This window comes from Scleropages formosus, chromosome 18 (assembly GCF_900964775.1).
Source record: "Scleropages formosus chromosome 18, fSclFor1.1, whole genome shotgun sequence".
Taxonomy (NCBI): Eukaryota; Metazoa; Chordata; class Actinopteri; order Osteoglossiformes; family Osteoglossidae; genus Scleropages; species Scleropages formosus.
This window is the reverse complement of record NC_041823.1, coordinates 22883209-22910372: the sequence shown is the minus strand read 5'-3', so window position 1 is coordinate 22910372 and position 27164 is coordinate 22883209. Positions and strand designations below refer to the sequence as shown.

Genomic DNA, 27164 nt, shown 5'->3' with positions numbered 1-27164 from the left:
AGACTCACCGTTATCCCTAGCTTTTTCCAGAAGGCCTTCCAGACCCGTGAGGTGAACTGCGGTCCTCGGTCTGAGACGATGTCCTCGGGCAGACCGTAAAGCCGGAACACGTGGTGGAAGAGGAGTTCGGCAGTCTCGAGAGCCGTGGGTAACTTCGGTAAAGGGACCAGGCGACAGCCCTTCGAAAAACGATCAAGGATGGTCAGGATGGTGGTCTTACCCTCAGAACTGGGGAGCTCGACCAAGAAGTCGAGGGCTATGTGGGTCCAGGGGCGTCTTGGGATGGGCAAGGGTTGTAGGAGTCCTGCAGGTTTCTGGGTTGGCACCTTTGTTTGGGCGCATACCGGGCAAGCCCGGACATAGTCGTGCACGTCCTCCTTGAGGGATGGCCACCAGTATCGTTTCTGCAGCTGCTCTTGGGTGCGGCTGAAGCCGGGGTGCCCTGCAGCTGGGTGATCGTGGGCCCATTGGAGCAGCGTCCTTCGTCTCTCTGGGGGAACATATTGCTTACCTTCCGGTCCTCCTGGCGGTGCGGTTGACGGATCCGGGGGCGACCCTCGGTTGACATCCCATAGCACGGGTCCCAGTACGCAGGTCCGGGGCAGGATGTACCCGGGTTCATCGGTGGGTGGTCTCTCTTCATGTAGGCGAGAGAGAGCATCTGCTTTGGCGTTCTTCGTCCCCGGCCGGTAGGTCACTGTGAAGTGAAACCGAGCGAAAAAGAGCGCCCACCTGGCCTGCCGGGAGTTTAAACGTTTGGCACTCTGCAGGTACTCGAGGTTCTTATGATCGGTTAGTATCAGAAACGGGTGTTTTGCACCTTCCAACCAGTGTCGCCATTCGTCCAAGGCCAGTTTCATGGCCAATAGCTCCCAATTCCCGATGTCATAATTCCGTTCTGTGGGCGACAATTTCCTGGAAAAGAAGGCACACGGGTACAGTTTTTCTGGCTTACCCTGGCGTTGGGAGAGCACGGCGCCCACCCCCGTTTCCGATGCGTCAGCTTCCACGAGGAATGGTAGCTCTGGATCCGGTTGGTGAAGGATGGGCGCAGAGGTGAAGTGGCGTTTGAGCTCCTCGAATGCCTGTTGAGCCTCGGGGTTCCATGGGAGTCTGTGGGATCTGTTGGCTGTTAAGGCGGTGAGCGGGGCCGCGATCGAGCTGAAGTTCCTGATAAACCGGCGGTAGAAGTTGGCAAACCCTAGGAATCGCTGTAAGCCCTTGGTAGTGGTCGGGCACGGCCAGTCTAGCAATGCACGTACCTTCCCCGGATCCATGGCGACCCCCTCCGGGGTCAGTATGAAACCAAGGAAAGATATCTGCTGCTGGTGCAACTCACATTTTTCCAGCTTTACGTACAAACAGTTATGTAGCAATCGCTGCAATACCCGTCTAACCAACTGAACGTGAGGGGTAAACTCTTTGGAAAAAATCAAAATATCATCCAGGTATACTAGCACCCCACAAAGCACCAGGTCCCCCAGCACATGGTTGACGAAGGCCTGGAATACACTTGGTGCATTGGAGAGTCCAAAAGGCATGACCCGGTACTCATAATGCCCCATGGTAGTACTAAACGCGGTTTTCCACTCATCCCCTTCTCGGATACGGATCAGGTTATATGCACTCCTCAAGTCTAATTTCGTGAACCACCTTGCATCTCGGACTTGTTCTAGGGCCGCGGTGATCAATGGCATTGGGTGAGGATACCTGACCGTGATGCTATTCAGGCCCCGATAATCGATGCAAGGTCGCAGTCCACCATCCTTTTTCTCTATAAAAAAGAACCCGGCAGAGGCAGGAGAAGTAGACGGTCGGATGATGCCGGATGCGAGCGCCTCTGTGATATACTGCTGAAGCACCTGCTGCTCGGGCCGGGACAGGGGATACACTCAACTACGGGGTGGCGTGGTACCTGGAAAAAGGTCAATCGCGCAGTCCCAAGGGTGGTGCGGAGGCAATTCAGCAGCCCTACTGCGGCTGAAAACTGTAGCCAGTTCTCGGTATTCAGGGGGCACCTGTGCCGGTTGTGCCGACTCATTTCCTTCAATGGAGGTAGCCCTGCAAGGCAACCTCAGGCATTTCCCTTCACATTGTGCCCCCCACGAAGTGAGGTCTCCGGTGCTCCAATTGAAAACGGGGTTATGAGACACTAACCAGGGAAATCCCAATATCACTGGAACCTCAGGGGTGGCGATCAGATAAAATTGTATTGTTTCCTGATGACAAGCCCCGATCCCCAGCTGAACGGGGGCTGTCCGGAAGTCCACATATCCCTTGCCTAGGGGTTGTCCATCTAACGCATTAATTTTCAGGCGCTGGGGACATTTCTCTACCGGAATCTTATGGTGCTGGGCAAAATTAAAGTCTAGAAAACTGCCCGCTGCCCCTGAGTCGACCAACGCATGGACGGACAGGGTACCTCCTCCCCACGACAAGGTAATGGGAACCGTCATACGGTCACAATGGAGAAACCCACTCACCTGGGCCTTGGGACGGACAGGGCACTGGAGACGACGGTGTCCGGGTTCCCCGCAGTACAGGCACAGGGCTTCTTGGAACCTTCACCTTCGTTCCGTGGGAGACAGTCGTCCTCGACCCAGCTGCATGGGCTCCGCAGGGCCGTACTCGTGGCCGGTTCGTTCCGGAGTGGCACGGCGCCGTGGTTCGTGGGTACGGACTGCGTTGTCGACGGCCATTGCCGTTTCAATAAATTGGTCCAGACTCCACTTGTCTCCTCGGAAGGCCATTTCCTTCCGTATGCGCGGGTCTAAGCCACGGCGAAAACTGGCCAGTAGTGCGGAGCCGCCCCAGTCACTGCGTGCAGCTAAGGTGCGGAACTCGATGGCGTAGTCGGCGACTGTTCGTTCCCCCTGTCTGATCTCGAACAGACTCTCATTCAGGCTGTCATCTGACGGGGGCAGCCCGAACACCGCTTGAAACCGTGTCTTAAAGTCTTCGTACGTCGACTGTGAATTACCCCCCCAAGTGGCCGTGGCCCAGTCTAGCGCACGGCCAGCAAGGAGGGACGTGATATAGGTGATACGGCTGAGGCTAGTGCCGTAAACTTGAGGCAGGCTAGCAAAAACGAGTTCGCACTGCATCAGAAATCCCGCGCAGCGTGTGGAGTCACCTTCAAAGCGGGCCGGCGGCGGGAGACGCGGATCGTGGGATGGTGGGGACTGGGACAAGGGGGACGGAGATCTTACTGACGGAATTTCTGGTCTGGACGAGGCCGCGGGGGCGGTACTTGCCGCGACGAGCATACCTTGCTCCTGCATCGTTCCGACGAGGGACTGGAACGCTTCCGCGAGGTTATTCAGGGTTTGCTCCATCGACCCCAAACGGTGGCCTTGGGCGGCGAGCGCCTTCTTGACGCGGTGGATCTCCGCTAGGTCCGTTCCGGAGGCGGAACCTTCTGCCATGATGTCGTCCGGGAGCAGGAGGCGGACCCAATTGCGGAGCACACCGGAGTCGGCGGGGTGAGACAGAAACCGTGGTCAGGGACAGGCGTGGGTCTTCTACGGCAAACGTCGTTTAATGGACAATCCAAAATCGTAGTCTAAGAAGTCAAGCGAGGGGTCAAAACACAGATCAAAAACCACAGGAAGGAAGGGGTCACGGGAGAGGGAGTCGGGTTATGGACAGGGGACGAGGAGGAGAGTAAGGAGCAGGTTGGTGCAAGCACGGACGCTGGTCGGGTCGGCGAATCAAGGTTCCGCATTCGTCTCGGTTAGACTTTTTCCTTTTATCTTGCTTGGTCCAGGTGCATCCTATCATCGCGATGGCATGGGCGTGGCACAGTATTAACCTCATCACTGCTTCTGCTTTTGATTGTGAGTGATGCGATCCAAGGACCAGTACCCTTGCTGCTCAATACTGGGTAAAAGAGCTCGCCCACCGGCCACTCAGTACTCACACACTCTCCTTTGTTCAGTTTAGATGCCGGAAGTGCCTCTTCATATAGTTCATATTGATCGTGCAACTACTCCAGGCAGTTCATCTTTTCCCAACAGTCTGGGCCAACAAGAGAGGCAGTGCTTGTTATCACTAAAAGGCAACTGTGTCATCACCCAAGGAGCAATATCCCCAGTCATCACCAGACATCCCGCTTTAAGTGACCTGATTGAACCCAACTCACCTGGTCCCACAGTGGTGCCGTCGCACTGTCGGTTGAACTGGGTCCTGCTTTCCAGTGGGTCTGGGGTTTGAATCCCGCTTGGGGTGTGTTGCAACAGACTACCCTCCCACCCTGGGTGTATCCTCTCCCCCCTCCAGCCTTGTGCTCTGTGTTCCTGGGTTAGGCTCTGGTTCCCCACAACCCTGTATGGGACAAGCAGTTCAGATAGTGTGTGTGTGTCACCTGGTCCCACAGAGTTAATACAATCCTCAATAAAAGGACAGGAGAGAAACAGATGCTCAGGAATCCAGTTCCTGGTATATTCTCAGTTCTCTGTGCTTTGAGTCATCAATTTTTCCAAGTTCCTCATGTTCTAATGTCCATCAAGTCAATGTGTCCCCCAAGTCTGTTTGTTGCGGTGCACTCAAGTCTTCATGTTATTAGAGCTCATATCCTCCACTGATCCCTGTTGTGTTTTGCACTTGTGTAAAACAGTGTAAACAAGCCTGCACAAGAGTCTCAAACTTCCACACCTCCATATCAACATGAAAATCAAGTTTCTGGTCTGTGTGTCGTGTTCAGATCAGCTCTGGTTTTGGTAATCCATCAAACTGTATAAAAATTATAAAACACATGTCAAAACAGTCAGAATGTAGCTCTCCATGTTCACATGGGTTTCCTCCCACAGTCCAAAGACAGTACTGTACAGTATTTACCAGCAGTATTATAGCCAGTAGATGGCAACACTGCTGATAAAATATTGTGAGAACGTCAATAAAAGTACATTTAGAATCTAGTTAGTGGTTATTTAAAATAGGTAAGAGTAGTTTGGGAAAAGACACAAGAACCAAACAGGTGAAACCATTTTGGAAGAATGAGGAGTGACTTTTTTGTGAAATAAACGAAAAAAAAAAAATCACATAGACAACCTGGTACATTTGTAGCATGGTAACACAGCAGGTAAAACCGGTACCTCGCGGCTTCTGAGCTTTGTGTGTTTGGAAAGAGGTTTGAATGCAGCTCCAGAGGTGTGGAGTTTCCATGTTCTCCCTGTGTTTGCAACCAAAAGATGTGTTTAAGGTAACGGTAAGCCACATTCATTTCCTCCCTTACCATTACATCCATGCAAGTGTTTACCATGAGTCAATGTTGAGATAATGACACTGACCATGCTGCAACTGGTACCTTGGTTAATAATAGGAAGTAGAATTTGAAAAGAAACCAGTTACACTATTTGTTATGATGAGATTTTTTTTACTGTGATCTGTCTGCTGTGTATTGTCACAAATTCTTTCAATTTAGAAAGAAAGAGCAGATTCATATAATTAGAATCTTTCTTGCAGATGTATAATGTGCATCAACTGATTCAACAGAAACATACACACACACACAGATCGTCTGAACCGCTTGTCCCATACGGGGTCGCGGGGAGCCGGAGCCTAATCCGGCAACATAGGGCGCCAGGCCGGTGGGGGAGGGGACACACCCAGGACGGGATGCCGGTCCGTCGCAAGGCACCCCAAGCGGGACTTGATCTCCAGACCCACCGGAGAGCAGGACCCGGTCAAACCTGCCACCGCGTCCCTCTCACGCAATTGACAGTGAGGTTGTGTGCAAATATTAAGAGTCGGTGGGATTAGGAGAAAAAAAAAAAAAAAAAAACCTGAAATACGAAGTGAACGAATAATAGGCTGTGGAGACGCGCGAGACAGGCGCTCGTGCACAACAGGAAATCATGGTGAAACACCGCGGTAAAAACGGTCGCTCCTCCTGTGGAGTCGCGGTCAGAGGTACTTCTCCCAGGCCTCCTCCGACACCTCGGGCTCCCTCCCGGGACCTTCCTCTACCCCGCATGACCGCCTCCGACCGCTCCGCTCGTCCTCGACGCCGCTGCCGTGGAGTGAACTTGAAGTGCGTTGTTTGCGCGCTCCCGTGGGGCTCGTACGAGTGTCGGGATCGCGGATTCGGATTCGCACCGGAGGCCATTCTTTGTCACTGCTCGAGTAGATTAAAGATATGATGTTAGTAATTTCTTTTTAAAACATAATAATGGAAGAATGAAGACAGATGGGCTTCGGGAAACTGTGCAATGACTCGAAGTGAACCTTATTTTAAATTAACTTATAATCTGTGCTTTGAAATTAATAAAAAAACAGACATTTCAGATAAAATACATTAGCAATGACACGAGGATGAAATTAAATGTTGATAAACTTTGTACTGGCTCATTGAAACCGACGATGTATATTTTATGCTGTGATATTTATTAAAAGTGACAGTAGATCGTCGCTTCTTCTTTCGGGAAATTACTCGTTTGCAAAACTCGTAAAAACAGGAAGGAAAGTGATGAACATGAGCAGATCTGGACCAAACTTCCTGCTGTACAAACAAAGTGTATGAGTCGCTTTGGAAAACTGTCAAGTCTCCTGTCTTTTCTCCCTTCCTTCGTTATATTGTGAGGATCCTCGGAAATAGGGATTCCGCCAATGAGGTAAGTTTTACCAGTTTTGCTAAAACAAGTGCTGTTAAATACAGTGGTGTCTTTCTCGGTAACGGGTTGCAAGTGGTGATGTTGCCTGCAGCTGATAGACAGGTTAAAAAAAGTAATAAACAGGTAATAGAGAGGTAATATACCGAATCACGTGCATCATACTTACAAAAGTGGATGAAAGGACGAATTGCTTCTAAATTGTGGAGATTTTATAGTCCATAAGGGGTCTTTTCCTCTTATACACATAGAAACAGAGTCCAGTATTTTCCAACATAGTACTAGTACACACTACGGTAATATATTCTGCCAGTATTAACCAGGGATAAGTTATACTTTGTTTGACACAAAAATGGTTATGAAAGGAAGATGAGTTTTTTTGTAGCTTCATAGAACTGCACAGAGTAATATCTATAGTAACTAGCGCTTCATAATCACAGTAATTTTTTCAAAATGTATTGTATATTGATGTCTAAAAATATTACTGCTGTGCTGTAATGTGTAATAAGTTGTTTTTTTGAATATCTAGCAGACTGGAATAAAAATGTCCTTGAAAACATCGTCCTGTATACGTATCACCATCCTTCTCTTGCTGTCAGGTGAAGAGTTTTATCTGTTAACTCATTTTGCTGTGTAAAAATGTGGTAATTGTGTGTGCAGTAAAATAGATACAGTGATGCAGTAATATATATAATAAGTATTGCAGGACTTGCTGTTAATATATGGTAGTGTTTCTCATGGTTTTTGTAAGTGCTATGGTATATGTAATGCCTAATTTTTTACTTCCGTGTCTTTATGGTCAAATCTGTCTTATGCAGAATAAAGCAGCACATAGATAAAAATTTGACAAAAAGTTCAATTATTTTTTTCAGGTGTACTGGGTTATAAAGACTGGACAGTTACATATTTCAAAGTTACCTATTATGACCAACAAATCTGTGCCTCCAAAGGATCATCAGTGATAATACCCTGCTCTTACCACTATCCCACTGGTCAGAGAGTAAAAGAAACATTTTGGACTAATAAACGAAAGAGAAATAAAGATCCTGTGGACCTAAAACAGGACCAACATTATCACGATCGTGTGACATACCTAGGAGATAATTCTAAAAACTGCACCTTAAGAATTGAAAATGTTGAAAAGAGTGATTCAGCAACATATTGGTTTAGGTTAGTTACACATGGAGAAAAATGGATCGGTGAGCCTGGAGTCACACTGTCAGTGACAGGTAATTCTAATTTCAAAAGTCAGTATTATCATAACTAACAGATGAATGAAGAATGGAAACTGAATTGTGTTTGTCTTAAAGATCTACAGGTGGAAAAGAGTCAACAATCTGGGGCATCCCGAGTGACACTGACCTGTAAAAACACCTGTTCTCGAAATGTCCGTAATATCTATGTCTGGTATAGAAATGAGCAATATGTACCCAATCATTCTGACAATGTTTTAGAAACTGAAGAAGATGGAATGTACTCATGTGCTCTTAGACGATTTTGGGATGTAAAGGCTGCATCAGTGAGGGTCTCTGTGGAACGTAAGTCTGTTGACTGCAGATTTATTATTTTGAAGCAAAATAATAAAAATGAATAAAGCAAAGCCTTTTTTTAACTAATGTACAATGAATGTACATATTTTACCATAGATAACGTTAGGAATGCATCAGTAAACAGCAAATTTTTAAGATGTAGTAAGAATAAAATGTACATTCTGTGAATTAAATTCCTGTGCTCTGTAGAAGACTGTAAATTTATAGCATCCTGGATTACCTCATTCTACAATGTGTGCCCTTTCTTTCATGAAGTTCACCAATTTACTACAGTTCATATAAAGTGCAGCCATGATGTATGAATTATTGGTGATTTTTCTTATTTATTTTAGATGCCCCAAAGAGCACTTCAGTATCAGTGAGTCCCTCTGGAGACATAGTGGAGGGCAGTTCAGTGACTCTGACCTGTAACAGCAGCAAAGCCAACCCAGCAGTGGACACATACACGTGGTTTAAGAATGGAGCTGAAATCTCACAGAGAGGATCAATGCAGGATTACGACATCACTAACATCACCTCTGAGGACAGCGGAGAGTACTATTGTGTCGCAACAAATACACGTGGAACTGGTACCTCTGGAGTATATACTGTAAATGTTCTGTGTAAGTGACAATATAGTCCTTTTAGTTATTATTACTCAAAATGAATAGTGTCTGTGGGACAGCATAGAATTGGACAAAGCACCTTTGCATGATTCCATTTTAATATTCAATGTAAGTGCAGAAAATGACAGTATGAAACCATCAAGTCAGTAAATCCCTACTCCTGAAACATTCACTGTAAGTGAGATTAAAACAGCTCTATTCCAATTAATGTACTGTGATGACAAATTTTAGCCTCTTGCCAGAATAAAGCAATGATGGACATGGCACTTATCACATACACTGTATTAATGTTCTGTTCTGTAATATGACAATCACAGCCGAAAATGTATAAATGGTGACGGTTTTCTGGAGTTTTCAAAAGTAAAAAAGGAAGGAAACATACTCACTGTTACATTTACATTTATTCATTTAGCAGACGCTTTTCTCCAAAGCGACATACATCTCTGCGAAAATACAATGTGTACATTACATTAGGAAAAAGAGACATAGCTGCCGACGTGATTCATAAGTAAACCTAGTTTGTTTCTTTCCACTTGATGCACCGATGTTCTTCGCTCGAGCAGGTGCATCAAACGCAGGATAGATGAATCCTCATAACCTTCCTACAATTTTTTTTTAAGGTACATAAACATTTACATACAATACAGGAGGAGCATGTTAATGACTACTTGTCCCTGTCAGCATCATGGTGATCTAGAGCCTATCCCAGAGACACTGGCCACAATTCAGGGTACAGCCTAGATGAGACACCAGCCCAGCACAAGATGATCATGCACACAGTCATTCATAAACACAGTGTAATCAAGGCAGAGACACACATCTTCAAACCACGGAGGAAACACATAATCACAGCGGAACATGTAGTTTCCACAGACTGAGCTGGGTTCAAACCCACAGTCAAAGGCAGCTATGAGGCACCAGTACTTTCTGCTGCACCACCATACAGCCTTGAACAAACCACAGTTAAACCAAAATATAGCAAGTACACACACACACACACACACACACACACACACACACACATCTTCTGAACCGCTTGGGCTCCGTGACCCCGTATTGGACGAGCGGTTCAGAGAATGTGTGTATGTAAAATTAACCAAATATAGCAAATAGTGGATTTTAATTTCAAATATCAGTTTTATAACTTCTTCTTCAATTACATTTATGACAGATGTCAAAGATATATATTTTTAATGGTCCACTGGATTTTTCCTTTTCAGATTCCCCAAAGAACACTTCAGTATCAGTGAGTCCCTCTGGAGACATAGTGGAGGGCAGTTCAGTGACTCTGACCTGCAACAGCAAAGCCAACCCAGCAGTGGACACATACACGTGGTTTAAGAATGGAGCTGAAATCTCACAGAGAGGATCATGGCAGAATTATAACATCAGTATCATCAGATCTGAAGACAGTGGAGAGTATCACTGTGAAGCAAGTAACAAAGTTGGAACTCAAAAGTCTAATAATGTAATATTCAACATTCATGGTATGTATATACATACATGTGCATGTGTGTGTTTCATGAAAGTGGAATAATAGGGTAACCTGGTGTGTGGTGGTTTTCAACACATGGGCAGAACAAATGAGAAAGAAATGATTTTCTCACCAAAAAAAAATACACACACACACACACACACATTTTCAGAACCGCTCGTCCCAGACGGGGTCACGGGGAACCGGAGCCTACCCGGCAACACAGGGCGTAAGGCCGGAGGGGGAAGGGGACACACCCAGGACGGGACGCCAGTCCGTCACAAGGCACCCCAAGCGGGACTCGAACCCCAGACACACTGGAGGGCAGGACTGCGGTCCAACCCACTGCGCCACCGCACCCCCTCATCCAAAAAAAAATATTATTGTCAAAAAGACAATCCTAACAAAATGTAAAGAGTATGCTCTTTAAATTCAAAATAAAAGAGTCACTGAAGTGGTGGGGGGTGCGGCGGTGCAGTGGGTTTGGCTGGGTCCTGCTCTCTGGTGGGTCTGGGTTCTGAGTCCTGCGTAGGGTGCCTTGCAATTGGACTGGCATCCCACCCTGGATGTGTACCCCCCCTCCAATCTTACACCCTGCATTGCTGGGTTAGGCTCCGGTTCACCGTGATCCTGCTTAGAACAAGTAGTTTTTGACTGTGTGTGTCACTGAAGGGGGGTGCGGTGGTGCAGTGGGTTGGACCGGGTTCTGCTCTCTGGTGGGTCTGGGGTTCGAGTCCCGCTTGGGGTGCCTTGCGGTGGACTGGCGTCCTGTCCTGGCTGTGTCCCTTACGCCCTGTTGTCGGGTTAGGCTCCGGCTCCCCACGACCCCGTATGGGACAAGTGGTTTGGAAAGTGTGTGTGTGTGTGTGTGTGTCACTGAAATGAACTGGCAGCAAAAACCTAAGTCTAAATACCAATAATATCCCTCCTTCAGTTAGAAAAAGTTCTCTTGCTCTTCCCCCTTGGCATCAGACCAGCTGCCTTCAATGTCCATCTTGATTTTCCTTCACTTATGTGCAGCTGGTTGTCATTACCTTGAAGAGGCATTGGGTGGGTAGTGGGGAGCTGTCCATCAAGTTCATCCCTTTGTTCTGGCTAGCTCACAGAATGGTACAGTTTCATGCAGTAGTTCTCTGCTCCAAAGAAAGAATCAGTGAACCACTTCACCACATGACCTCAATACCCCTTGGCAGGAGTGTAGCGAGGATCTTTGGGTTCCCTAACAGAATATTGCCCCCTCATTTAAATAAAATAAAGTGATTACTACTGGAGGTCAGTTCTGGGTTTCGGCCCCTGGAATTATCACCACCATTCACCCCACTATCAGTGCTCCTAGCCCCTCAGTAGTGGTGTTGTGTTTTTCTGCAAAGGTGTTTGAATCTTTCTGCTCAGTTCTGAAAACAATCATTTCTAAACCTAGTTGTTAATCATTAAATGAAAACAAGTAAAATGCATGCTATACTGTCTTACCTGTATTTCCTGTAAATAATATTGTGGAGTAGCTGTGCAATATAAACTTTCAAGAGCACTGAGCTGGTTATTCTAATATAACACTCAATTGTTTTTTTTTTTTTTTTTAAATGGAATAATAGGTCGCAAGTAGCTGCTTGGTCACACTTTGAAATGTTCACTAAAACCACATAATTACACAGCTGTGATGAGGATTTACCCAGATCTGGAAGGTATCATAGCACCATATTTTTTGTCTCTTCTCAGGGAAGCAGGCAGCTGTCATAGGGTCAGTTGGTGGAATAACTGCTGTCGTGGTTCTTGGGGTTCTTATTGTTGTTGTGTGGAGAAGGTAAGAGACTAAAATTGTGGTCATTTGAATCAGAGAATACACACACACACATTTTCAGAACCGCTTGTCCCTTACGGGGTCACGGGGAACCGGAGCCTACCCGGCAACACAGGGCGTAAGGCCGGAGGGGGAAGGGGACGCACCCAGGACGGGACGCCAGTCCGTCACAAGGCACCCCAAGCGGGACTCGAACCCCAGACCCACCGGAGAGGAAGACTGCGGTCCAACCCACTGCGCCACCGCACCCCCTGAATCAGAGAATATTCATATGTATTTCATATATTCATCGGTAATCACTTGTACTAATGCATCATAGTGATGATCAGCAGCTGTCACGCCCGCAAGCCAAGCAGCCGCACCTGATGGTAATCAAGGCCAGGGATAAAGGCAATGCCGTCCCGGCACAAGGTTGCAGAATCTTGCAACACCTTGGCTTGCGAATTCAGCGGGTCAGCCCTTGCTTCCTCTTCCTTGTTCTACTGGTTACGTGGCTTTCGACCTCTGCTTGCTTTCCCTTGCTCTGAGTACCGTCTTTCCCTCTAAATGATGTTTGCACCTCGATCGACCGACGGCTGTCCCTGACCACCGATTTCATCTGCCTCTGTGTGTTTGATTGGATCTGGGATGCCCTCACCCACGCTTGGATCCGAATCACCTACCTTCTGCCTCCCGTCTCTGACTGTGACAGCTGCCTGTCGCAGAAGCAGTCCATCATAGGCCGCTTACACACACCCTCATTCACTCATACATTCCGTCAGACTATGGACAAGCTAATTACTGACCTACCTGAAACACTTTAAAATTTTACCTTAAAGTAACATTGGGGGTGCGGTGGCGCAGTGGGTTGGACCGCAGTCCTGCTGTCCGGTGGGTCTGGGGTTCGAGTCCCGCTTGGGGTGCCTTGTGACGGACTGGCGTCCCGTCCTGGGTGTGTCCCCTCCCCCTCCGGCCTTACGCCCTGTGTTGCTGGGTAGGCTCCGGTTCCCCCGTGACCCCGTATGGGACAAGCGGCTCTGAAAATGTGTGTGTGTGTGTGTGTGTGTAACATTAAAATAAACTAATTAGAAAATACAACTTTCTTCAGTCCTGATTGTTCACCAATTTCTTCCGTGAACACGTGTAGATCTCCGCAGTTTACGGCCACTTCTGCCATTTAATAGTTTTTCATTTGAACAATTAACAAAACAACAGTGTTGTATTTTACGCTGATTTTATGTTGCTTTGGAGAAAAGCAACTGTGACATCTATAAACCTTTATGTATTTATTGTGTTTTTTGGGGGGCTGGACTGGCGTCCCGTCCTGGGTGTGTCCCCTCCCCCTCCGGCCTTACGCCTTGTGTTGCCGGGTTAGGCTCCGGCTCCCCGTGACCCTGTATGGGACAAGCGGTCCAGATGGTGTGTGTGTGTGTGTTTTTTGGGAGATTTCAGACACTACAGAGTATAGGAGCACATTTGTAAACAGCAACCACAAACTATAGTTTTTACGTAACTTGATATGTTTGATTGTAATGGACTTCAGGCCATTGTTTTTCTCACAAATAAATCTTACTTGTTTACAAGTGAACGTAAACCTCTTTTCATCTATTCTAGTAAACTATTAAAAACTTGATGCTTTAACATTTGTGTGGACCAGTGTTAGTTCCTGAAAATATGCTGTTCTTACTAGAATATGTTTTTTTTTCTTTTTTTTTCCCTTTTTCCTTGCTGGTTTATATGTTGGTTTAACAGCAGGGGAAAATGGTCCAAAGCAACAAAAGAGATAGGAAGCACACAGCAGGGAGAGGTAAGTCAGTACATTCAAGATGTTAGATGTCTTGTTAGATGATTGCACGAAGTTACATGTCAGATTCTTCATCCAGCAGGATGCAGCAAGCCCTGTGTATGCCAATGGCTCAGGAATGCCCATGAGACCCACTGATCAACAGGATTTGACACTATACTCCACAGTTCAACCTAATTCCAAGAGCAATAAAGATGTTCTGTATTCCACGGTGCAGCAAGCATACTCCCACAATGAGGATGAGCTTCAGTACTGCAGTGTTCAATTTCCCGCTACCAGTACTGGCAGCAGGTAAGAAACTAATGATGAAAATAGATGTTGTTTCCAGTGGTGTGTCAAAATACTGCATGCTGTAGTTGTCTGCTAAAGTCTGAAAAGTTTCAGCAGTCTTGGTCAAATTTCTTGTTTCACTTAATTTCCATGAAAAAGCAATTAATATCACCTCTACAAGATATAAACCTAAACAAGCAATCACAATTTCTGTTTTTTTCTAAATATAACAGTCACTCACTTTTGTCAAACATGTACATTTACTCGTTTAGCTGACGTTTTCTCCAAAGCACCTTATCTTGTTAAGCTACTCACAATTCATCTACCCATTTATACTGCTGGATATTTTCATTAGAGCTGTTTTGAGTAAGTACCTTACTCAAGGGTACTACAGCTGGAGGTGGGATTCAATAACATTGTAACATTGAGGCCCAAGAGCAGCAGCTGAAGCCAGTATTCTATCAACTTCCCCCATGTAAAAGTCAGGGTCATGGTGCTCCAGAGCCTATTTTGGCAGCACAGGGATACAATGGTATAATCAGGATGTAACTTGATTGTGCTTCTGAGATAGGTTCTGGATCACTGCATTCCGGATGTGGAAAAGCAGTTAATGATAGTGGTAGGTAGATCTAAAGCCAGAAAAAAATAACTGCTGATCATAAACTGGTCAAATATTCTAACTGCAAAAGAGCTGCAGGAAGGTTTAGCTGACTTTGAGTAGCACTCCATTGGTCCAGTGATCTGTGGTGAAGAGCGGTCAGAGGAGAACATTTCCTACAAGCTCAAGAAAGAAATCAATGTCTGGATTATAGAAAACAATATTTAAAAGAGTTGCAAACTTTTTGTAAAAGGCGTTGAGGACAAAACTTCAAGGAAGAAGAATTCAGCTAAATACAGACGATTCCTATGAACTAATGTCTCAGAGTTGATGGAAAATGGGAAACGGAGGCTGCATGTTTGAAGACAACAGTCCAAAACAATCTTCACAATCATCCAAGAAGTACTGAGAGGACTGAATATTTAAAGCTCTGGAATGGTCTTCACAGATTGCCGACAAAAGTGGCGTTACTAGGTTCTGACTGTATGAAAATTTTACATATACCAAATTCACTGTTTTGTTGTTTGAGCTGTTGAATTCAGCAAACAAATAATAATTGGGTTTATCTTTGGACCTTGTACAGGTTGTGTTAACTTGTTTTCACATCAAAATTCAGTGAAACGTCATTCGACTGAGGAGCCCAAAGATTTGTGTACGGTTTGCTGTAGTTTTTGAAGAACAGTTGGAGTCAATCACATTTCTTCTCTTCCAGGTCAGCAGTTCAACAGGTACAAGATAATTCTGTCATCTACAGCACAGTTTCCAAAACATAAGAAACAAGACTCCTTACATATCAGTTGACTTGACACATTTCATTGTTTTCATCCATATTTTTGTACTCCATTATTGCATCTACACCCATTTTACTGTTATATCTTACAGCTTATCTTTTGTAGGTTTACTTTAATAAAAACCTCAAGGGTAACTATAGAAATTGATATTTATAAAGTTTTATTCATATTGTGTTCTAGCTGTCTTCTTTCCTTACTGCTTTGATTTGTGGAAGTACTTTTTATTAAAGTACATTTGATGTACTTAAACATTAGTAATTTTTGTATTTGCACATTTTGTGTTGAGCACTATTGTTCCCCTTATTTATCACTGATTGGTTATTGATTAGTTTAATCAGCCACCCCAGATGCCATAGTTCCTCATTTCACCAACTCAGAAGGGATTGGTGAAATTTAAGAAGTTAATTCACAGGAATTAGTAATGTGTAGTGTGGAACGTCTGTTTCAGTTAACTCAGAATTATTCAATAACAGCTAAAGCATACCTTATCATAACTGAACAGTTTCTTAGAAGATTCAAGTACAAACATCCTGCCATTTTTTTTTTTTTTTAAGATTGAAAGACATCAACTGTCTGTCACTCTCGTATAAACTGAACTTATATATTGGAATGCAGGTGTGCGGTACTGCTGGGTCATTTTATGCTGGTGGTCAGCCGGAGAATTGCTCACAGGGGTTCTGACAAATGTACATAGAGTGAGTGTAGGATGTATTCATTCCCCCAACTGCTGTCACAATTTGCTGGTTGTCGACCCAAACCTAGTTGGACACCAAATGTGATCACAATTCCATCCCTAAAGCGTCAAAGCAAACAAACACAGAAAAGGAAATATGGTTAAAAACTTTAACTCACGCAACCACTGCACGTACAAAACCCGAAAAACTTATGTGTACCAGAAAGGCTATTCACAAAGCCACTCAGTAATGTATGTAGCACTGGGACAATGTGCCTAGAGGTCCCCCAAATCACCAAGTCTACTGCAAGTCAGAAAAAAGGGAAACAGTCTATTCTCATCAACTCTCTTCCTGCTGACCAGTGCACATGCTAAAAAACAGTACTTTCATAATCTCAGGCGTGGCTGCTGGGGTCATCTTCCACCACGTCGCATCCAGTATAGTTTATCACACACACACACACACACATATTTCCGGAACCGCTTGTCCCATACGGGGTCGCGGGGAACCTGAGCCTACCCGGCAACACAGGGCGTAAGGCCAGAGGGGGAGGGAACACACCCAGGACGGAACGCCAGTCCGCAAGGCACCCCAAGCGGGACTCGAACCCCAGACCCACTGGAGAGCAGGACCCAGTCCAACCCACTGCACCCCCACATTATAACACAATATAAGCTAAATTAAAGTAAGAATTACAGTGTGCGCCCTTTGAACCTTATGCAGAACATGTCGCTTCAGAAGTTGTGCTTCGCTGCTGCACGTTCTTTCTCTGCATCCATAACACCTTACCCACAATTCAACATTCCCTCTCTCAATTAAACTCAGATCATGTGACCCATTAAACTCTGCATTTAACAACCCAAAGAGTTACATTCTTAATATCACACGGTATTTATTACATTTTAATGATTTGAAAAACTGACCAAACTAGGAGGAAAAAAATTTATAACAAAAAATGAACCAGACTCTCAAACCTGTCTTTGAGACAGTTACAATAACATTAAAAGAAAAATGAAGACAGATGGGCTTCGGGAAACTGTGCAATGACTCGAGTGCACCTAAATTAATCTGCGCTTGACAAAAAAAAACAGACATTTCAGATAAAAGACATGATTACAATGTCACGAGGATAAAATTAAATTTAAAATGTTGATAAATGTTGTTGGCCCATTCATTGAAACCGGGCGAAGATGTTTATTTTGTGCTGTAATATGTCTTAAAAGTGAAATAGAATCGTCGCTTCTTTCGGAAAATTACTTGTTTTCAAACCTCGTAAAAACAGGAAGGAAAAGTGATGAACAAGCAGCTCTGGACCAAAAACTGGTGGTGTACAAACAAAGTGCGTTAGTCGCTTTGGAAAACCTTACAAGTCTCCAAACTTTTATTGCCTTCTTTCTTTTATTGTCAGAAAGCCTTGGAAATAAGGATTCTGCTAATGAGGTAAGTTTTACCAGTTTTGCTACAGTGCTGTTGTGTCACTCTTTCTCCCTCGGTCACGGGTTACAATGTTGTCTGCAGCTGATAGGTAATAAACACGTAATAGAGAGGTAATAAACAGGTAATAGACAGGGTCACCTGCGTCATACTTATAAAAGTTGATGAAAGGACGAATTTTTCTAAATTGTGGAGATTTCGCAGACCATGTTAGGGTGTGTTTTCCTCTTATTATATACATAGAGGGGGCGTGGGGGCGCGGGGGCGCGGTGGGTTGGGCCGCAGTCCTGCTCTCTGGTGGGTCTGGGGTTCGAGTCCTGCTTGGGGTGCCTTGCGGTGGACTGGCGTCCTGTCCTGGGTGTGTCCCCCTCCCCTTCTGGCCTTACGCCCTGAGTTACCGGGTAGGCTCCGGTTCCCCGTGACCCCGTATGGGGCAAGTGGTTCTGAAAATGTGTGTGTGTATACATAGAAACAGTCCAGAAGTTTCCAGCAGTATTAATGCACTAATATATTCTGCCAGTATTAACCAGGAAAGTTATACTTTGTTGGACACACAAATTCTAATGAAAGAAAGATGAGTTTTATTGTAGCTTCACAGAACTGCACAGTAATATCTATATTATATCTATATTGTATTATTACTGTACTATATATCTATTGCTTGTTTATACTGTGATTTTTTTTTTTATAAATGTATTGTACACTGATGTCTCAAAATATTACTGCAGTTCTGTAATGTGTAATAAATTGAGTGTTTCAATATCTAGCAGACTGGAATAAAAATGTCCTTGACAACATCATCCTGTAAATGTGTCACCATCCTTCTCTTGCTATCAGGTAAAGTGTTTTATCTGTAACTCATTTTGCTGTGTAAAAATGTGGTAATTGTGTGTGCAATAAAATAGATACAGTGGTGCAGTAATATACATCATAATGTATTTTCATAAGAACTGGAGAAAAACAACTCAGAATAGAGATTATAAGGCTTTAGAACTTAGTGATTTATCAGTTTGCTACCATTAGCTCCACTCTTTTACACAGTGTGTAGTACACAGTTAGCATAGAATAACTTTTTTCATTTCTTTACATTTACATTTATAATTTTAAGACACACTTTTCTCCAAAGTGAAATACATATCAGAGAACAACAAAAAGTGCATTACATCAACAGACAACATCAACAGAGATCTAAATGCAAGCACATATTTCTTGAGTCCAGTCAATTTATCTCATACCACAGTATGAACTTTGATACATTACATGCGTAGCTGCATCTAGATTTTTTTTTTAGACAAATAAGATTGTACATGTCATGTTTATCAAGGGCTTAGGAGATCAGAGGGGAAGTGAATCCTAAAGTGATCAGTTTTGAGACCCTTCTTCGATGTAGAGAGAGATTCAGTAGTTCTGAGTGAGATGGGGAGGTCTTTCCATCATATTGGAGCCAGACCCACAAAGTCCAAAGTCCTTCACAGAATTGAACAGTTTTCCTCCAGAATCTGCCTGTATTTGTCATGGACTGCACCAGCTTGCAGAGGCCAACTTGGCCTTCAACACCACAAGAGATGCCCTTCATAAGTTCCTCAGAAGGTGCAGGTTTTAACCACAGCTTTTTTATTACACCCACAATAAACTGTAACACTTATTGAACGTTATTTTACTTTTAGTCTCACCTGTTATCAGACAGATGCTTTAGCCATGACATTTATAAAGAATTGTTAGCACGCAATGAAAATAGTGTGACAGTGACGAGGAAGGCAAAACGCTTTATCATCTTACTCTTTGTTGCACTTGCTAACTTAAGGATGCACTACTATGTTATGTGTTAAGTCCCAGAATTCTTTGAGATAGACAGAATATGTGCACAATGTAGCCACAGCAAGAACTGAACTAAGAGGGGACCCAGGGGAGACTGCTGAATTTACAGATTCAGATTTACTCAATACGTGAATAATTAAATAATACACACACACATTTGCTGAAGCCACTTGCCCAGGCAGGGGCACAGCAAGCTGGAGCCTAACCTGGCTAGGCAACACAGGGCATAAGTGTGGAGAAAGAGGGGACACACCCAGGACAAGACACCAGTCCATCACAAGGAACCCCAAGCAGGACTCGAACCCCAGACTCCCCAGAAAACAAGACCGAGTCAAACCCACTGCACCACCGTGCCACCCTTATTAAATAATAGTTATCACTATTTACTCAGTCATTCATTTGCACTAACTGATCAGGGTCACGGTGGTCCAAAGTATATCTCAGAAACACTCGGTGCAAGGCGTTGGGTTTACTCTGGACAGGATGCCAGTCCATCACAGGGTAGTCACACATGCACACACACTTACTCATGCATTCACACACTTTGTGCAATTCACTGTCGCCAGTTTGTACAGACTCTATGTCTTCAAAATGCAGGAGGAAACCCGCACAGAGGCAGGGAGAAAATGCAAGCTCCACATAAATTAAGCCAGGTTCGAATCTACACCTGAGCAGTACAGGCTCTGTCATGCAGCAGCGCCACTGTGCACCATCTGTTATTATCATTAATATTGTTGTTTCAAATAATATGAATCAAGATAAGAGGCACAGCTGGTTGTGTAGTGGTGTAGAACTGCTGCCTTTGGACCCAAAGGTCACAGGTTTGAATTTCACCTCTGGCTCTAGTACCTTTGGACAAGGTACTTACCCTAAATTGTTCCAGCAACAATTGCCCAGCTGTGCACAGTGGTAAATAATTGCAGGTATCTTAATGTTGTAAGCTGATTTAGAAGGAAGAATCAACTTAATGAATAAATGTAAATAAGAGAGCCTTACAGCAAAGCAATGGTAACGGGTTTTTTAAGAATACTTCAAATGCTATTTTTTGTCACTAGCTGATAGTAGTGCTGTTTTTGCATGGCAGTAGCAGACATTTTCTCATTTATGCAGCAGAAAAAGTGAGAAACATGTCAGTTGGGCAAGAAGTTTTTAATGCATTTTTATCTTTTGCTTGACACACCACTTAGCACAAATTTTACACTAATGCCACCACAGTCACTCCAGTACAAGTATTGCAGAACTCACTGTTAATATGTGGTTCTGTTTTTTTATCATTTCCTGTTAGTGCTTTGGTATATATGTACCTTGTTTTATTTATAGTTTATAATTGTCTCATATATATTTTATTTCTGTGTCTTCCTGTGCAGTTTTGTCATATTTTCAATACCTGTCTGATTCTGTCTGAATGAAGCAGCACAGAGATTAAAATGTGACAAGAAGTGCAATTTCTTTCAGGTGTTCTGGGTGTTAAAGATTGGAAAGTTACTTATGAAAAGCCACACATCTGTGCCTTGAAAGGATCATCAGTGACAATACCCTGCTCTTACCAGTATCCCCGTGGTCATAGAGTAAATGAAACATTTTGGATTAATAAACGAGAGACAAATAAAGATCCTGAGGACCTAAAACAGGACCAACATTATCACGATCGTGTGACATACCTAGGAGATAAGTCTGAAGACTGCACCTTCAGAATTGAAAATGTTGAAGAGCGTGATTCAGCAACATATTGGTTTAGGTTAGTTACAGATCAAGTGGGCGGAAAATGGATCGGTGAGCCTGGAGTGACACTGTCAGTGACAGGTAATTCTAATTTCAAAAGTCAAAAATAATTAACAAATAAATGAACAAAGAATAGAAATTGAATTGTGTTTGTCTTAAATGAAGCTCTACAGGTGGAAAAGAGTCAACCATCTGCGACGTCCCAAGCGACACTGACCTGTAAAAACACCTGCTTTCCAAAAGTCCATAATGACTATGTTTGGTTTAGAGATGGGAAATATGTACTCAATCAGTATGACAATGTTTTAGTACCTGAAGAAAATGGAATGTATTCATGTGCTCTGAGAAGATCTGAGAATGTTCAGTCTGCACCAGTTAAGGTCTCTATGGAATGTAAGTCTTGATTACCAATTTTTACAAGAAAATAATAAAAAACAAGACTGAAGCTATTGTTAAATAATGTACAAGGAATGGATATATTTTTCTACAGATATTATTATGAGCACAACAGTATCAGAAGATTAAGATATAGTAACAATAAAATTACGTTGTTGAAATTGCATTCCTGTAGGCAGTATAGAAAAAGACTATAAATGCGTAGGATCCTGAATTGCCTAATTCAATGTGTGTTCTTTCTTTCATGAAGTTCACAAATTTACCATAGCTCATAAAAAGTGCAGATATCATGCATGTATTATTGCTAATTTTTATCGTTTATTTTAGATGTCCCAAAAGACACTTCAGTATGTGGCATCATTTGCAATTTGTGTTATTTCAAGTGACCACCAAATCTGCCATTCTCTCTCCTAGATTCTCCAAAAAACACTTCAGTATCAGTCAGTCCCTCTGGAGAGATACTGGAGGGCAGTTCAGTGACTCTGACCTGCAACAACAAAGCCAACCCACCAGTGTACAGATATACCTGGTTTAAGAATGGAGCTGAAATTTCACAGAGTGGATCACAGAAGAATTATTACACCATCACTAATATCAGATCTGAAGACAGTGGAAAGTACCGTTGTGTCGCAAGAAATACGCATGGAACTGGAACTTCTAAACTGTATAGTGTAGATGTTCAGTGTAAGTGACAAAAGAGTTTTCTTATTTATTATTACTCAAAATGAATCGCATATGTGACACAGCACAGTTGGACAAAGCACCTATGCACCATTTTAATTTTTATGTTAAGTGCAAGAAATGACAGTAAGAATGAGAAAACCATACAGTGAGTAAATCACTATTCCTGAAACATTAGCTGTGGCTGTAAGTGGGATAAAAACAGCACTATCCTTGTAAATGAGATTGATTCAAACCCACATTTGAAGGCACCTGTGAGGCACCAGTCCTTTCTGTTGCATCACCATGCGCCCGTGAGAAAACCACAATTAAACCAACATGCAGCAAGGAGTGGATTTTGAGTTCAAATATCAGTTTTATAATTTCTTCTTCATTCACATTTATGACAGATGTCAAAGATATATATTTTTAATGGTCCACTGGATTTTTCCTTTTCAGATTCCCCGAAGAACACTTTGGTATCAATCAGTCCCTCTGGAGACATATTGGAGGGCAGTTCAGTGACTCTGACCTGCAACAGCAAAGCCAACCCTCCAGTGGACACATACAGCTGGTTTAAGAATGGAGCTGAAATCTCACAGAGAGGATCAATGCAGGATTACGACATCACTAACATCACCTCTGAGGACAGCGGAGAGTACTATTGTGTCGCAACAAATACACGTGGAACTGGTACCTCTGGAGTATATACTGTAAATGTTCTGTGTAAGTGACAATATAGTCCTTTTAGTTATTATTACTCAAAATGAATAGTGTCTGTGGGACAGCATAGAATTGGACAAAGCACCTTTGCATGATTTCATTTTAATATTCAATGTAAGTGCAGAAAATGACAGTATGAAACCATCAAGTCAGTAAATCCCTACTCCTGAAACATTCACTGTAAGTGAGATTAAAACAGTTCTATTCCAATTAATGTACTGTGATGAGAAATTTTAGCCTCTTGCCAGAATAAAGCAATGATGAACATGGCACTTATCGCATACGGTGTATTAATGTTCTGTTCTGTAATATGACAATCGCAGCCGAAAATGTATAAATGGTGACGGTTTTCTGGAGTTTTCAAAAGTAAAAAAGGAAGGAAACATACTCACTGTTACATTCACATTTATTCATTTAGCAGACGCTTTTCTCCAAAGCGACATACATCTCTGCGAAAATACAATGTGTACATTACATTAGGAAAAAGAGACATAGCTGCCGACGTGATTCTTAAGTAAACCTAGTTTGTTTCTTTCCACTTGATGCACCGATGTTCTTCGCTCGAGCAGGTGCATCAAACGCAGGATAGATGAATCCTCATAACCTTCCTACAATTTTTTTTTAAGGTACATAAACATTTACATACAATACAGGAGGAGCATGTTAATGACCACTTGTCCCTGTCAGCATCATGGTGATCTAGAGCCTATCCCAGAGACACTGGCCACAATTCAGGGTACAGCCTAGATGAGACACCAGCCCAGCACAAGATGATCATGCACACAGTCATTCATAAACACAGTGTAATGAAGGCAGAGACACACATCTTCAAACCATGGAGGAAACACATAATCACAGCGGAACATGTAGTTTCCACAGACTGAGCTGGGTTCAAATCCACAGTCAAAGGCAGCTATGAGGCACCAGTACTTTCTGCTGCACCACCATACAGCCTTGAACAAACCACAGTTAAACCAAAATATAGCAAGTACACACAGACACACACTACTTGCTATATTTGGTTAATTTTACACACACAGAATCTTCTGAACCGCTTGGGCTCCGGTTCCCCGTGACCCCGTATGGGACGAGCGATTCAGAGAATGTGTGTATGTAAAATTAACCAAATATAGCAAGTAGTGGATTTTAATTTCAAATATCAGTTTTATAACTTCAATTACATTTATGACAGATGTCAAAGATATATATTTTTAATGGTCCACTGGATTTTTCCTTTTCAGATTCCCCAAAGGACACTTCAGTATCAATCAGTCCCTCTGGAGACATAGTGGAGGGCAGTTCAGTGACTCTGACCTGCAACAGCAAAGCCAACCCACCTGTGGACACATATGCCTGGTTTAAGAATGGAGCTGAAATCTCACAGAGAGGATCATGGCAGAATTATAACATCAGTATCATCAGATCTGAAGACAGTGGAGAGTATCACTGTGAAGCAAGTAACAAAGTTGGAACTCAAAAGTCTAATAATGTAATATTCAACATTCATGGTATGTATATACATACATGTGCATGTGTGTGTTTCATGAAAGTGGAATAATAGGGTAACCTGGTGTGTGGTGGTTTTCAACACATGGGCAGAACAAATGAGAAATTAATGATTTTTTCACCAAAAAAAATATTATTGTCAAAAAGTGAATAAGTTCTTTAAGTTCAAAATAAAAGAGTTACTGAAGCAGTAGGGGGTGCGGTGGCGCAGTGGGTTGGACCAGGTCCTGCTCTCTGGTGGGTCTGGGGTTCAAGTCCCGCTTGGGGTGCCTTGCGACGGACTGGCGTCCCGTCCTGGGTGTGTCCCCTCCCCCTCCGGCCTTACGCCCTGTGTTGCCGGGTAGGCTCCGGCTCCCCGCGACCCCGTATGGGACACGCAGTTCTGAAAATGTGTGTGTGTGTGTGTGTGTGTATATGCCATATACTATAGATTTCCTATAGCTATATATTGTTTTCCAAAACTGCTGAGTGAGTAGTTCCTAACTTTTGTTGGTGATTAAAAGGTATTTAGTGAAATTTATCACCATATTTGCAGCTTTATAAGAAAAAAAAATTACCAAAACATGAAAAACAAAACTGCACACACACACACCACTTGTCCCATACGGGGTTGTGGGGAGCTGGAGCCTAACCCCGCAACACAGGGCAGAAGGGTGGAGGGAGAGGGGACACACCCAGGACAGGACACCAGTCCGTTGCAAGGCACCCCAAGCAGGACTCAAACCCCAGACTCACCAGGGAGCAGGACCCGGTCAAACCCACTGCACCACCTTGCCCCCCTCACAAGGAGCTAGCGCACTTCATTTACCTCTGCAAGTGTTATAAATGTACACTCCACCTCAGTGTGCCGTCTCTCTTTTACACACACACTGTCTGAAACCGCTTGTCCCAGGCGGGGTCGCGGCAAACAGCAGACTAACCTGGTAACAAAGGGCCCAAGACCAAGGGGGGAAGGGAGAACCCCCCCGGACAGGACGCCTGTTCGCCGCAAGGCACCCCAAACAGGACTCGAACCCCATACCCACCATACCCCAGGATCCAGCCAAGCCCCCCCCGTTTACTTATGATGTTATTTCAGACGATCATGTAATGATAATGAAAAAGCATTATCACTGTGATCATCATCATGAAATAATGAAAAATTAAAGAAAAATACTGAATTATGTAATAAAAACAGAAGCCACTTGCTGCTTGAAGAAGATGGTGAACAAAGAGGCAAAGAGATAAAAATAGGAGTCATCTGTCATGGTGTGGTGGTGAGGAGCGTGATTTGTTTTCCCACATTTAATAGAATGTTTATATAATGCAGAGGACAGCCACTGTGCATAAACTTCAGAAGACATTGTTCACTTTGATGGGAATCTCTCCAAAAAAATGAAGAAGAATTATGAAATTGCACAATCAGCTACAGTTAATTTCCATAAACTGGACACCAAGTGCCATGTTTTGAAAGCCTTACATGATACAGTTCTTAGCTCAGGTATTGTCTGAAGAAACAAACCAATTGAGCAGGATTTTATCCTTTGCTTCTCTCCTTTGCAGGTCTCTGGTAGTTGGTCTCCAACATGACAAATCGTGCGGTCATACTATCTGTATACATTGTCACCTTCCTGATTGGCCTGCCAACCAACATCTTGTCACTGTGCGCATTCTCCATCAAAGTACACAGCAAGCCCATGTCCACCGATATCCTACTGCTCAACCTCACTGTGTCAGACCTCCTCTTTCTCATTGTCTTACCGCTAAAGATGCATGAGGCAGCTTCAGAAATGAAGTGGCTGTTCCCCTACTTCCTGTGCCCCATCACCTCCTTCTTCTTCTTTTCGACCATCTACACCAGCTCTCTTTTGCTCATGGCTGTCAGCGTGGACCGCTACCTGGGTGTGGCTTTCCCTGTCCGCTATAGGCTGATGCAGAAACCACTGTATGGTGGGATAGCCAGTGTGATCATTTGGGTTGTCAGCTCAGGTCACTGTAGTATTGTTTTCATCACAGAGCACCTTCTCTCACGGAACACCACCTTGAACACTGAAATCTGTTACGATAACTTCTCTGGAGAGCAGCTGAACATCTTGCTCCCTGTCCGGCTTGAATCCTTTTTTGTCATTTTCCTGGCCCCTCTCTTAATCTGCACCTTCTGTTATTTGAGTTGTATTCGAATCCTCTACTCTCAGCCAAGGATCTGCCAGAAGAAGAAGAAGGCCATAGGCATGGCCCTGGGCACCCTCCTGGTGTTTTTCATCTGCTTTCTACCATACAATGTCTCCCATGTCATTGGCTTCCTGGAGGGGAAGAGCCCAGACTGGAGGTCCTACACTCTACTGCTCAGCACCTTCAACACCTGCCTGGACCCAATCATCTTCTACTTTTCTTCTTCCACCTTCCAGAACATGGTCAAATATCTCCCTTTCAAGGTCCTTGGACTGCGGTAAAAGCATACTGAGGTCTGAAAGACAATCAAAGGCAACACCAGAAACTGGAAATGGATATGATCCCTGAATTTCCAAGTGTTTGTCAGAATATTTTTTTTTAAATTTACTTTTATAATAAAAGTGATGGCCAGTTAAAAATGTGATACATGTTTTGTAACATTTTTGATGGGGCATCACTTTTATTATAAAATTCAAATGTGTTGTAATTTCAGGTTGTAACACAACTAATTGTTGTATTCTTGGATGTGAATAGTTTATATATGCAGTGTGTTCAAGACCTCTACAGACAACTTTTTTTTCAATAGGTGTACGTGCAGTTTCT

The 27164-nt window shown here is 43.7% G+C and overlaps 2 protein-coding genes across 8 annotated transcripts in view; both read left to right on the top strand.

Annotated features, from left to right (window-relative positions):
- Positions 1-26964, top strand: part of LOC108919173 (free fatty acid receptor 3-like) — a 38930-nt gene extending 11966 nt beyond the window's left edge. Inside the window, exons 1-8 of one of the 4 annotated variants that reach the window (XM_029259918.1) lie at positions 17152-17591; positions 18353-18422; positions 20859-21206; positions 21291-21518; positions 21936-22205; positions 22641-22907; positions 24146-24412; positions 25953-26964. In XM_029259918.1, coding sequence (XP_029115751.1) covers positions 25976-26842 — 867 coding nt within the window. In that variant the 5' untranslated portion in view covers positions 17152-17591; positions 18353-18422; positions 20859-21206; ... (3 more) ...; positions 24146-24412; positions 25953-25975 and the 3' untranslated portion in view covers positions 26843-26964. Of the gene's footprint in view, positions 1-17151; positions 17592-18352; positions 18423-20858; positions 21207-21290; positions 21519-21935; positions 22206-22640; positions 22949-24145; positions 24495-25952 lie in introns of those variants that run through there. The other 3 variants (XM_029259916.1, XM_029259917.1, XM_029259919.1) reach the window with 3 other exon arrangements.
- On the top strand, positions 6097-15541 carry LOC108919152 (B-cell receptor CD22-like). 4 transcript variants are annotated; one of them, XM_029259921.1, is made up of 10 exons: positions 6097-6611; positions 7141-7207; positions 7481-7837; positions 7919-8146; positions 8491-8760; positions 9984-10250; positions 11954-12038; positions 13767-13821; positions 13898-14109; positions 15399-15541. In XM_029259921.1, exons 2-10 carry the CDS (start codon positions 7153-7155, stop codon positions 15457-15459), a joined length of 1590 nt encoding a protein of 529 aa, XP_029115754.1. In that variant the 5' UTR covers positions 6097-6611; positions 7141-7152; the 3' UTR covers positions 15460-15541. The 4 variants fall into 4 exon arrangements, with proteins under 4 accessions (XP_029115754.1, XP_029115755.1, XP_029115753.1 ...); XM_029259922.1 differs by having other exon boundaries at positions 7138-7207; positions 13901-14109; XM_029259920.1 differs by having other exon boundaries at positions 7138-7207.
- Positions 26965-27164: the final 200 nt, after the last annotated feature.

Excerpts from the sequence above, each read along its gene's own strand:
- LOC108919152 (XM_029259921.1), top strand. The coding sequence starts at position 7,153 with ATGTCCTTGAAAACATCGTCCTGTATACGTATCACCATCCTTCTCTTG. Across the intron at positions 13,822-13,897 it reads GAAGCACACAGCAGGGAGAG|CAGGATGCAGCAAGCCCTGT; the intron begins GTAAGTCAGTAC and ends TTCTTCATCCAG. Across the intron at positions 14,110-15,398 it reads GCTACCAGTACTGGCAGCAG|GTCAGCAGTTCAACAGGTAC; the intron begins GTAAGAAACTAA and ends CTTCTCTTCCAG.